The sequence below is a fragment of the Lepus europaeus genome, chromosome 2, assembly GCF_033115175.1.
Source record: "Lepus europaeus isolate LE1 chromosome 2, mLepTim1.pri, whole genome shotgun sequence".
Classification (NCBI taxonomy): Eukaryota; Metazoa; Chordata; class Mammalia; order Lagomorpha; family Leporidae; genus Lepus; species Lepus europaeus.
In genome coordinates this window covers 70,465,994-70,479,248 of record NC_084828.1, presented here as the reverse complement: position 1 = coordinate 70,479,248, position 13,255 = coordinate 70,465,994, and the positions used below count along the sequence as shown (strand labels likewise).

At 43.1% G+C, this 13,255-nt stretch overlaps 1 protein-coding gene across 4 annotated transcripts in view; it reads left to right on the top strand.

Annotated features, from left to right (window-relative positions):
- ZBTB20 (zinc finger and BTB domain containing 20) overlaps positions 1-13,255 on the top strand; it is an 891,896-nt gene that overhangs the window by 841,905 nt on the left and 36,736 nt on the right. For 2 of the 4 annotated variants that reach the window (XM_062208447.1, XM_062208455.1), the window contains 2 exons: positions 3,918-4,081; positions 4,457-4,644. In XM_062208447.1, the coding sequence (XP_062064431.1) occupies positions 4,071-4,081; positions 4,457-4,644 (199 nt within the window). In that variant the 5' untranslated portion in view covers positions 3,918-4,070. Of the gene's footprint in view, positions 1-3,917; positions 4,082-4,456; positions 4,645-13,255 lie in introns of those variants that run through there. The other 2 variants (XR_009867653.1, XM_062208465.1) reach the window with 2 other exon arrangements.

Sequence of the window (13,255 nt, the reverse complement as noted above, 5' to 3'; positions counted from 1 at the left end):
GTCAGAATGTCAGCACTGACCGTTGAAAGGCGGCTGCCTGAGGCCACACTTTTTTTTTTTTTTTTTTTTTTGAATGCGGAGCTGCACCCGTGTGGCGGGAGGAAGTGCACAATGATTGGTCTGTTCCTCTCTGGAAGTGTTCAGGGTACACCCAGTTTGCTTTGCATATATTTACGAAACATCTGCCCTTTTCTTGTTCTTAAGTCCGTCCCCCTCACCAGCCCCCTTTCCCCTTTTCCCTGGTTTCTCTCTTTGTTGTTGTTGGCTGGTCTAACTTTTTCATTGGGGCTTTCATTTTCCGGTTGAGGGGCGACTTCATCAGAGTGTATAATTTTAACAGCAAAAAAAGAGAAAGAGAGAGAGAGAGAGAGAAGGGGGAGGAGAGGAGAGCGAGCGAGCACTGTGAAAAGAAAGAGACTGAGAGGCCAGAGCTTGGCAAACCAACCTTTGGCATGGTGACCAGGAGGAAGGTTCTGGTCTGGTCGAGAGCTGGCCTCTCTGGAAGGCTGCCTGGAGTCAGCCAGTGTTCTGCTGCCCTCTAAAGGCTCTAGGGAATAATGCACAGCCACAGAGGCTTGGAGAGCTCGGCCCTCCCATTTGCCATGTTTATAGAATTCTTTCTATACAACCAAAGAAGGAATTTGCACTTAATCACAACAAAGCTTACTCGTTCCTCCTTAATAAACTGCCCTGCAACAACGGGGTCAAGTAGCAGCACCTGTGTGCGTCCCACTTAGACTGTGGCCATGTCTGAGTGTTTCTCAGCTCCAGAAAAAGGAATCCGCAGGAACTGTTAGGGAGGTGAGGTGGGAAATGAATTGCTTCTAAGGACAGTGTGTGGCTCCCTGTTACCTGTGCAGTTAGGAAGCTGCCCGGTGGATGAAAAAGTAAAGTGTTAACAGGCAGATGAGGGGGTGATGATCTCCTGTTAGAGGCAACACCAATACCTCTGTGCTATGAATGTTCTCCAAAAGTGATCCCTGAGACAGCGAACAGGGAAGAGTGGTGCAGGATGTCAGGAGCAAAGCAGGAACACATCCGGGAAAGAAGCAGTGACTGACGGTGACATGGAGAGCAATATCATTTTTGTAGTATTAAAAGGCTGACGTTGGTGGTTTGGCCACGTGCTCATGTTTGAAAAATAGCTTGACTAATTTCATAAAGCACTAGCCTAAAGGTGAGTCTTGTGGAACAGGAGGTTAAGCTGCTATTTGGGACATTTGGGGAGCCTACATACCACACCAAAGTGCCTGGTTCAAGTCCCAACGGCTCCACACTTGCAATCCAGCTTACTGGATTGTACCTAGTAGGCAATAGATGATGACCCAAGTACTGGGGTTCCTGTCAGCTATGTAGGAGATCTGGATGAGTTCGGGCTTCTGACTGTGACGTGGCATTTGGGGAGTAAATTGGCAGCTGGAAGATCACACTTATTATTATTGTCTCTCTCTCTGTCTCTCTCTATCTCTCCATCTTTCTCTCTCGCTCTCTCGCTCTCTCTCTCTCAGTCTGCCTTTCAAATAAATACAATTTTTTTAAGAAATAAAAGTAGCCTAGTACTAAACTATAAGCATCAGCAATACATTTTTTTTTCCTGCAGGGTGATATGTCATTAGTGTTTTGTCTCTATCTTTAAATGAATCATGAGGATTAGTCTAGCCCTTCTGAGCAAGACTCTTATTCTTTTCCAATGCCTTTCTTGGAGTGAAAGAAAAGCAACAAATTGAGGTAGATTTCACTGTCACATAGAGTGGGAAACTGATTTGGGATTCTGACTATGCCGATTCTCAAAGTACAATTTCATCTCCATTGCATTCCATCTACAGGCACTTATTGAGTGACAGCTTTATGCAAACTATTCTACTTAACAGTATAGACGGTAAACTCTGAGAGGGCAGCACCAGGCTTGTTATGCTCTCTATCCCATACCGGCTCATGATAGGCACAAAATTCATATTTGTAAAATGAAGATGTGAATAAATGAGTGATAAGAGGGAAGGAAGCAGGAAAGGATGAAGGAGCACAGGGAATATAACAATAACCAACACATTTTTTATCATCGGAGAGCTTACAGACTTATAGGAAGAACAAGCAGAGAAAGAGCCATTATTGAAATAAAATTTAGTGAGTTTCATAAGATAAGCAAAAAGTGCTGGGAGATTTCAGAGAATGAGATGGGGAAGATGTCGGAGAGAAGGAAGGAGAGAGACACGAAGGGAGAGAGAGAAGCCTTATTTGGTAGATAGGAATTGAGATAGTTACAAGGTAGAGACAGCATTTAATATGCATGACGTATAAGTTTGATTTCAACAGGCAGAGATGGAGAAAGGGGCTATGCAAAGCAAAAAAAAAAAAAATGTTGAACAAAGATAGAGAGCCAGGAATGTAGACTTCCGGGGTGTTGCAGAAATACTCAAGAAACCTGAGACTCCGGGATGGCCGATGTATGGATTGTGTGAGATAAGAGCAGATATGGAACTGACCTTGAGTGTCGGCTTAACGTGACCATCTCTGGTTTAGTGAATGCAAAGGTGTAGGGCCAGAGGAGTCAGGAGGGGTTTGAGAGTAGGTAGGTGAACCATAACCATAGTCTGCACAAAATGTAACAAGGTGATTGCAGTGCAGTTGGAAAAGAAGACCAGATAAGAAAACATGGAGGGAGGGTAAGCGTGAGAACTTGATGCCAACTTATCTATAAGGGAGAGGAAGACCCATAATGACCCTGGTGTTTCCAGCCTGGTGACCAGTAGCAGTGACATAAGTAGGAACCTAGGGGAGGCCTTGATTTTCATAAAAGAGGAGTTGGGCTGTGAAGACTTTGCTCTAGGATATTTCCTTAAATGGAACACCAGGATTCCAGTTCCCAGGGGTCCATGTACTCACTCAGGATTTAGGGGTTAATCCCACAGTCACTCATTCAACAAACAGTTGGTGAGGCGTTGTCATTTGGTGCGTCTCTTGCATTGGCTTCCTCCATACTGAAAAAAGATGCCTGAGAGCGCCTCTCTATTCTAATCTTTTCCATGCCATTTCTGCCTCCTGCCCTCTGAAGAAACAGATTTGATTTCACAACCTGTTGGACCAAAAACACAGCATACTAATCATAACACCATATTCTGCGAGGGCAGATTTAACTACCCAGTACAACAAATTTCAATACAAAATATTCTGTCTAACAAGTCCAATGCCATGTTCATAGAAACAAGAGAAACGTGGAAACAAATCTACTTACAACAAATTAGGTACTGTACATATCTTCTACCCCCCTCCCCCCCCACACACACAGACACACAGAGAATGCTTTTCTGGTCACTGTCCACATAATGATAGAAAAGGGCACAAAGCCAAGGAAATTGGGAAAATGTTCAGGGACTCATAATCCAGTTTGGCAGGGGTCTATGGTGCATGCAGAATAAAGTAAGCATTTATTAATTTAGTGTCAATTGCATTGTCCTGGGGAGAGAAGACCTGAGCTGACCCACATCAGAGCTATTGTACCTCCTGTTCCTTACCCTGAAAAACGATTAGTAACAATTCCTTTCTAAACCCCTTTACCCATCGTTTTCTTACACCCCAAAACCCAAGTGCACTTCTAAATTCCAAGAGGATCCCCTAAATCAAAAAACAAAAGGAATCCTGTGTACAGGGTAAGAAAAGCATAGAGGATCTCTTTATGACAGCTTCCCCTTTCTCCACTAGAATCCAAGCTGTTCTTTTCACTTTTTGCTTGCTTCTGTAACAGAAACCTCCATCACTATCCCTCTAACCTGTCCAGCCTGCAAATTCAGATTGTGATTTGAGATTATGTATGGATTCAAAATAAAACCTCATAACAGCAGCACCGTCGAATGTTCTGTGATGAATAGAAGCTGGAAGGAACCTTTAAGGCCTTCTAATTCAAGCCCTTTATTTTGCAGATGAGGAAACTGAAGCCCAGAGAGGTGAAGTGAGGTGCCCAAGGCCACACAGCAAATTAGAGGCCCAGCTAGTACCATAGCTCAAGTCTCCTGACTCCCAGTCCAGTGCTCCTCCCATTACTCCACGGGTCCTGTCTCTAAGCTTCCTGACAAATGCTAGAACGGTAAACCTCCACTAGTATTTTTCCAGACCATGTTAAAACTCTTAAGGGGGGAAAAAAGGATGCTTTCTTGGATAATGTCAACCATACGTAGCTCAAGCTGTCTGAAGTTCTGGGACAGGGTCTTTTTATGCAGCCAACAGAGTCCAAATGTGGTGCTTTTTGCTTGGCCCATATGCTTTCATGTGTTCCCAGTTAGGCCAGTACCGGAGGGGGAAAAAAAACAAGAATCAGCTTGTTTTAAAACAAGGGACATACTGGACTCCCTCCCATCCCCCTTCAGGAAAAAAAAAATCAAGTTATCTTTAACAGATTCTAAAAATGCCTTTTCCCAAATCTGCAGTCAGTTCCTTCAAAGGGCCCTTTGTTTATTTTCAGGAAGAAACCCAAGACAGCTGAAAACCAGAAGGCATCTGAGGAGAATGAGATTACTCAGCCGGGTGGATCCAGCGCCAAGCCGGGCCTTCCCTGCCTGAACTTTGAAGCTGTTTTGTCTCCAGACCCAGCCCTCATCCACTCAACACATTCACTGACAAACTCTCACGCTCACACCGGGTCATCTGATTGTGAGTACACCAAAAGGTGGTGGTGTCTTCGCAGGGCTTGGAGTTGCGCTCTCTCCTTGGGCTCCAGCTTCTTTGCATTCAGAGCAAGCTGTCTGCATTTGGTCTTCTAAAGTAGCCAAAAGTAATGTGCCACCATTTTGATCCAGCCAACGTCTCTCTCTCTCTCTCTAGATCTGCAGAGCCAGAGTCTTTTTGTAAAGCCAGGTGGCCAGCCATTTGCCCTCAAAAGGCTGATTAATTGCATGAGCCACATTCGCTTTCAGAGCATAAACCCCCAAAAAAGAAGTTGCATTGCTGCTTTCTCATTATCCCTGGTCTGAATAACGGCCCTTCCACTGTTCCTGCACGGAACAACCAAGTACAGACCGCAGCAGGCCAGCTAGACACAAGGAAATGGCCATTCTGAAATTACATAACACAAGTCAGATTTGCATTAAATTATTGGAGTCTCATGTCGCTTGGCTGGATTTCTGTCTTTCCAGTTTTTAATTTATTTTGAAGTGGTTAAAGGATAGCATAAATTTACAGAAGGGAAGAGAATGGATTCCAAGAATTCAAAAGCCACCCAGACTTCACATAGCCAATAAGAATTCAGGTTAAAAATATTTTTTAATTAAAAAAACTGCCTAAGGGCTAAATTTGGAAATGGGCAACTTAATGAGATCGTCGCTATTGAAATCACTTCTTTACTGTTTATTTTTGCCATCTCCTCACTAATCTGGGAGTCACTTCTTCAAATTCTATTTTAAGAAAGTTGATAAATCACATTTAGGATATGGTTTTTTCTTTCCTCTTTCTGAACCATAACCCAGGACTTCCCATGTGTTGACATGAGAAGGAATGAAATATTACTTTGCAATCCCATCAAAGAATATTCCCTTTAGTCTGAAGATGCCCAACAACTCTCCTAAGCTGATCTCCATAAAGCTTGTCTGGTAACAGGCAAAGAGCTGGCATATTCTCCTTTAGAATGAGTGAGATAAGAGCAAGAAAGTTTTATTTCATAAAAGGATTTCATTTAGCCTATCCACAAGATAAGACATATTAATTAGGAAATGAGATTCTAAATCTCCTACTGTTATCTTTTGGACAGAACAAATAGAAAATTCTGCAAAGAAGGCAAGAGGTGAATGGGTCTTGGGGAGTTCATTCTCTATTTGCTTCATCCTCACAGCCTCTGGATAAAAGGACACAACCTAGGGGTGGGGTGAGGGTGAAGAGAGCTTGTTCTACCTGGGGTTGGCCTGGGACCACACTCCAGCTGGCAGTAGAAAATGAAAAGAGAAGGAATGAGATCCAGATCGCCATGCCCATGTGATCTGTATAGTCAAAGCTGTGGCTTTGGGGCTTAGAAGCAGGGACCATGTGTGCTCTGTGCAGCATCCTTGGGCCTTCTTGCTTGGCAGTCTCCGGCCTAATAGTAATTACAGGAAGACTTGGAAAATAGCATGGCATAGTGCCCACAGACATGTGCACGCTGTCCCCACCTACCAGGAAGGTGGCCTGTTCCTGTGGTGAAGGGCCTGCAGCTTCTGCATGCACACCTTCCTTGCCTGGCTTTAGGCCACACCTTACGGGGAAGATCACATAAAATGGCCTTAGCCCAGAAGACTCCTATGACAGCAATAGAAAAAGCCTTTAGTTTCATTTATTGCATGTTTATAAGCATTTATATGCATCCTCTGGCCAGGCCTTGACATTGGCATGGCCTGTGTTTAAGGAGTGATACAGATATAGTTTCTCCACCCAGCTCCTTGGTGACCTGGAGGAAGCCAATGGGTCAGAACTCAGTGGGGTGGCTGGATGCAGTAGGGGGGATACCAACTTGGGAGGAGAAACCTCATCTCCAGCTGTTGAGAAAGTCATTTTGATTTTGCCGTTAAGATGTGCAAGTCTTCTCTGCTCCAACCTGTTGTGTAAATTCATTATACTTTTTCTCCAAATATATTTGGATTGTAGTTTGTCCTGATTTGAGCCTACACTTAGAAGAAAATTGTTTTTAGGAAAGATTCACAGAAATCTGTCCATTTGGAGATTGCTTGAGAGAAGACAGGAAAGAGGTTTATTTTAAGCTGTTAAATTTTTTGGATGCTCTTCTTGCATTCAAGAGGGTTTTTCTTTTTTGTTGTTGTTGTTGTTGTTGTCGTTTTGTTTTGTTTTTTGTATTTTTTTATTTTCAAATGTCATTCTTACCATAGATTAATTTCAAAGCCTAATTTCTTTAAGGTAAAATATTCAGTTCCTATTTAGAACTAACAGATTTGGGGCATTTAAAAATAGTGCCCTTGACTTGTTAGTCTGTTTAACTTCAGCAACATTCCACCAGTGTGTGGTGTTCCAAGCTTTCACAAGTGCCTGAATTTTTATAGCACTTTTTTATTTGTCGTGTGTTTAGCGAAATTATTCATAGTCATGCCTTAATGCCAGTTTCCTGTCAGTAAGTGTGATTCTTCCCAATTTACAGATGAGAAAACTGACATCTAGATAGATGAATGGCTTGCTCATCATTAACTCACTGGGGTACTGAGGGATGTTTCTGGAGTTTCTGTCACTGTCAGCAGCCAGAATTCTCTGTTCCAAACCCAAAGATGGCTTTCCTGGCTTTAAACAGACATCTCAAAAATGTGCAGCTCCTCTACTGGTGACTTGGTCGTAAAACACGAGGAATAAATCACCCCCAAAAAATCCACTCTGCATGTGGACTGGTAAGGGTGGGTACCTCACCTATGAAGGACACGGCCACATTTTAGGGCACAGAAAGTAAGTCTGACTCTGTGAGTTCTCAGCAGGTGATCTACCACGCTGACTGGCTTCAAATGTGGCCAACAATGGCCAGAATATTGAAAACAAGGGCTAGAGTCTGGGTATGCATTTCTTTGTGGGGTGATGGACTTCCTGTTGTAAAAAGCTGTGGTGCTATACAGTGTACCCACTAACACAGCTCCTTTTAGCAATATTTCCCCATTACTGCCTAGCTTGTCACCTCTTTGCCACTGCTAGAAACCTAATGGCAAACAAATTCAGATGACGATAATGGAAGGCATTAAGATGAGCCTCGGGTGGTTGCAAAGGGTCCAGTTGCCCTAGGTATTTGACAGAGCGGTTCCCCAGCAAACAGGCTGAGAAAGCACTGAGCCAAGCTCCCTTGAAAGGCTTACGCGGGACTAAACCAAGGCAGTAGAGCAGATGAAGCGCCCCATATTGAAAACTTTCCTTGACAACTATCAAGCTGTAGCACATCACAGTTGTATTCATGTGATAGACACAACCAGAGCTTTTACTTGCATATTTCTTCCATTTTGTTTCCCCCCAAAGAAGGCTCCCAGCAGAGGGAGAAGGGAGGACCCGCCCCGCCTGTGGCAGTCCCGCCTCCTTCTGGCTGGAGATCTCCCGCCCCCAGGCCTCCCCTTTTTTTGGAAGCTGATAGCCCTGGTGGTTTACCTTCTTCTCCCGTTTTGCAGCGGTCTCATCCGACTGTCTCGTTTTTTTGTGTGTGTCCTTGCCAAGATGCACTTACGCATTAACAGTTTTTATTTATTTTTAATTTAACCTTTACACATTACCAAACTGTCGTGTGGGTGGGTTTAACTTTAGCTCTGGAGGTAACACAGCGCTGCCGGCCGACGGGTGGGCTCTGCCTCCTCCATCTCCTGCCATCCACCTTCACTGGCCTGCCCTCACCCCCACCCCACCCCTCCAACCGTTCGCTTCAGCCGTCCAAGTCGCTGTGATTAAAATTTTTTAGTACACTTGGCTCATTTTAAACTTTTAAGCAATTTTTCAGAGAACGAAACAAAGAGGATTTTTATGGCAAACTCCATTAATGCCACATTAAGGCTGACATTTTAATTACCCCAAAGTCAGGAAATGCAAAGTTCAGGTTCCCACAGCAACAGAAACTGTCCCCTTGAGTGCCGGCATCACAGCAGATTCTTTCATTGCCTGATTACACAACACCAGGCGTGGGGGCATTGTTTTTCTCCACGTATGTGGAAAGGAGCACAGCTTTTATCCTTTGTTTGTTTCCTGTAACTACAGTTGAGGATATGGGTCTTTAGCTCTCCTCCCCAAACCATCGACATGTATTATCCTAGAACGGAAGACTATTATAGCTCTACATGTGCACACGGACAGAATTAAAGTTGCTGTGGGAACATTAACTCTGATTTCCGGACTTCCGTGCCAGTCACATTTAAACCATAATGTTGTAATTTTTGGCATGTAATAAATGTGCATTTCATGTACACAGACAGAAAGAAGCATAAAATGTATTTTAAAGAGCAATTAATTACTAACTTTGTGATTAAAAAACATTTGGTGCATGTTCCTTCCCATTTAGCATCAGCTGCTGGTCTTAGCCAGGCCTAATAGATGACATACTGTGTCTCATCCTGTATCTCAGATGTACTTACTGTATGTTCCTGTTCTTCTAGATAATTAATTCCCTTAGTGAAGCTGTAGGGGGAAAACAAAATGGAAGGAATATGCAAGCATGTAAATAGGGTGAGGGATATTTGGAAGGAAATGATTCATTTCTGCAAATAAACCTCTTAGTCCCTGGAAAAGAGCCAGAAATCTGCGAAGTGGGCGTAGACAAAGGTTCCTGGCCACCTTAGAGCATCTGGTCCTGGGGCCCTAAGAACAACCTGGAAGCAGGTTTCCCTATGAATCTCAGCTGTGCCCAGTGAAGGTGTGATTTTACTCCATAAGAACTTTTCAGGCTTAAGGCTTAAAGGTTGGGTGAGTCCATAACAACTGTTCAGTTTCTATGAAAACTAGGAAGGGAAAGTAGTAGGGGGTAGGTCAGAGGTGGGCTTTGCCAAAGAGCCTGTGACTGAGAGAGTAGTAGTTTTTCCTCCTTTCCGTTTGCCTCTGGCTGACCCGTTTGCCTCTGGCTGACCCGTTTGTGATAGAGAAGAAAGTATTTCTAAAAGGTTTAAACAAGTTAGGGGGTAGAAGGAATTAGTAGCAGTACTCTATGGTGCATTGTTGAAAAATGCAAATGCATGAGTGTAGATTACAATAACAATTTACCAAAGGGATGCATAGCTGAAAGTCTCAGACTCTTAGGGGGACATACCCAATGAAGAGCCTCATACTATTTGTTCCTTCTGTCTCCTGTCATCTATTCCTTTTCATTTCATTTGCTTGCAGATGCTGTTTCACCTTTAAGAAAAATACTTGAGTGTTCCAGGGCTCTGATTTGCTTTTCCTTGGGCTGTCTGTATGTGTGAATGTGTGTCTGTATGAGTGAAAACTGCTCAAGCAAGCTTGAAGGTCTCTTTGGCAAATACGACTGCGTGTTCAGAAAGTTTCCAATCAGAAAGCTGATTCAGTGTAAAACCTTCCAAAAACTTCCTGAGGCACCTGTTCACATGAAAAGATTGGATTTCTGTTGGAGGTGCTCAGAAGGCAGTGTTTCATACTGAAGATCTCTGTTTGGTGTGCCAAAAAAATGAAAAACATTTTGGCCCCAAAAAAACCTCCATAAATGTTCAAAATGTATAATCAAACAAAAGCTTCATTTGAATTCAAATGCATGTATCTCAGCAGATGTGTCTAAACTCACTGGAATCCCACAGGAGCAGCTGAACTGGATTTTGGTATGTCTTGATAACTGAAAGAGTTATTCTTAGACTTTGGAAGGACAAAAATGGTCCATCTGTGAAGAGCCGTAATAGAGACATGGCAAAAAACAGCATCCTCTGAAAGGGTTTATTTATGGAATTTAGGACAAGTTGGACAATCCTGAAAACATTTTGGGGTCACACTAATTTGCAGAAGAAACATAGCCAAAGTAGGGTGGAATAACAACCACAGGCAGTTGCTGTCCTATGGCCTGCTATTAAGTTTCTAATGAATTCCATATCAGTTAAGCAGCGCATAGACCATGTTTGGTGTAACTGAGCATCCTTCCTGACTCCAACGTGTCCTCTGTGTTCTATAAGAAATTACATGCTTACCTTGTCATTGCTAACTATTCAAACTTTTTCTGCTGTTTCATTAACCAAATACAAGTCACACCTGTTAAGTTTGGATTTTATTTTCGTAAAGACAGTCTTTCCCTTTGCAAAAAGTCACCTTCTGCCTCTGAGTTAATTGACATATAATCTCTTTGGAATTATTGTTATTACCTTTTATACCCTCTTATTTAGAAATTTTAGTGCTTTGTCTAGCATTTACATAGCAGAAGGACAGTTGGTTGTTTTTCACTTGCTCTAATTTCCTGGAGTTTCCACTGAGTAATTTATTTTTTGGTATAATTTTATTAAAAACTATGTACAGTATAATTTTTTTAAACTCACAGTTTTTGAAGTTTTGTATCTTAATCCACTTCTTTGTATAAAATTGGTCCTCCTTTTATAAAGCTTGTCCTTTCCCTCCAGTGCTAATTAATTGAATATCTTCCAGAGTCCCTTAATGCAATCAGTTCTGGTAGTCACTCTTCCCTTGTTCATCCATTTAGTCACTGATCAATTATTTTCAGCCCTTGACCTTGAACCCAGTCTTCAGCAGGGATCAGAGGTGAAGCTATGAACAAAATGCCATCCTCTCACTTTAGGAACTCACAGTGTTCCTAAGGCTTTCCCTAAACACTTTACAAAACTTCCGAAAGGGTGAATTGAAAGGTAGTATGGCAGTATTCAGCTCTGGAGCTTCTGAGGAAGGAACCTATAGCAGAGAAGGTCTCCACAGGAACCCGGGGCTGGATGCGGAAGGAGCAGTCACGTGTGTGTAGGAGAACACAGAGGGAAGGGCACTCCAGATGCCAGAAACAGTAGCAAAGCCACAGGCACAAGAGGAGCATGGTGCTTTCAGAAAACAGAAAAGTTCAGTTATGATACAGAGTCCTTCTTACACTTTACCTAATTTCAATCGTGGGACAATTCGTACTTGAGTAATGTTGCAGGTTTTATCATTCTTACGGGCTGAATTATATGTCCCCTTAAGAAACATTTGCTTTCCAAAATAAATAACAAAGCAAGACACACACCTGTTTTCTAGTAGGCCAACTGCCCTGCCTTCCACACAGTGAAGGGAAGTAGGGAAGTATTCTGAGGGACCCAGGGATGATTCATTGATCAACAAATCTCAAAATAACTTTTCTTATAGAGAAAAGTTCATCCCTGGAGCTGCAGAGTCGCCCATGTCATGCTGGAGCTCATGGCCTCCCGAGACCTAAGGATCTGCCCTCTTACGAGGTCCTCCCCGGTCCCTGCGAAATCTGGCCTCCTTGCCCATTGCCTCAGTGACAGTAGGCCAGGTGCTGTCCCCACCCCACCCCACACTGTGCCAACCTGCTTATGATCGTCCACACGTAACAGTTGGGACCAACGGCTGATTTTCAGGGGTGTCCTCTTCGTTTCACCCTCTCATCTCCAGCTAATAGTGTATATTTGATTCTTGTCTGCAGCTGCTAGTGACAGATATGTGCTTTCTCAGTTTGTGGCAAATTCCAGTACATCAAAATAGTGATTCTTCCGTCTTCGCACTTCCTGGCTTACAAAAAAAAAAAAAAAAAAAAAAATGCAATGTGCACACTGCCCTGGGAGGTAGATCAATTAAGATCAGTTGAGAGCTTGAATGAGGAATCTTTAAGGACTTCCTTGCTTCTTCAAGTCAGAACCTTCCACCAGTCACCTCACAGTAGGTGCCAGCATGACATGCCACATTACCTCATCAGTACAATAGCACTTTCAACTCTCTTTGTTCTCTCTAGCAAATATGTACCAGTTCAAATTTTTTATTAGCACTGAAGAGATTAAAGGTTATCTGACCTAGAGCCATTATTGTACAAATGTAGAAACTGGGGCTAGAACAGGATAAGTGTTTCCCCAAAAAGTTCCCAGGAAACAGTGACAGAGGCCAAAACAAAACCCTGCTCTTCCTCTCGCTGTGTATGCTGCCTGTTACTCAGTAAGCTCCTGAGAGTGGGAAGGAGTCAGGACTATTCATCCATCCATTTACCGAACACTTTCAATGTCGAAGACCACAGCTAAGTGTTGTGCAGGATGCTGTTTTATCAGCAGGAGCCCTGTGTGCAGACTTATGATCTCCTAGAGATCAGATACATTCACAAACAGCTGCTCTGCAGAGTGGTTAAAGATGCACACGCGTACACGGGACCCACCAGAGCACCGATTCACCCACTTCGCAAGAATGGATAGAGGATGTTCTGTGTGCCTGCACAGAGCTCCATGGAGATACAAAGTTATAGACAGGCCCTGCCACTGAGAATCATAAAACTTTGTATGTGTCCTCAATGCACCATTTTCTTAGATAACATTTCAAATGTTTAAAATCCCGTTCACTGTAGCATCTCGTGAAGTTTATCAGAGAAGGTTCCATTTGAGCCTTTTTGAAGGATAAATAGAATTTCATATGAGGTAAGGCATTCAGATAAGGCATGAGAGATTTGTACTCTGGTGCAGAGATGTGGAAAAATTTTAAGTAGGGGTTGCCATGATCGAGACTTTGCTTTGGGGAGATCTAATTTAGCAGCAAGGGTCTGAAGAATGTATGGATGTGGGAAGAGGTGAGAGGAGGGAGGAGAGAGCCCGGGAAATACTGTTAGCAGTTCACACTATTGGCTACCTGAAGGGACTAGTGA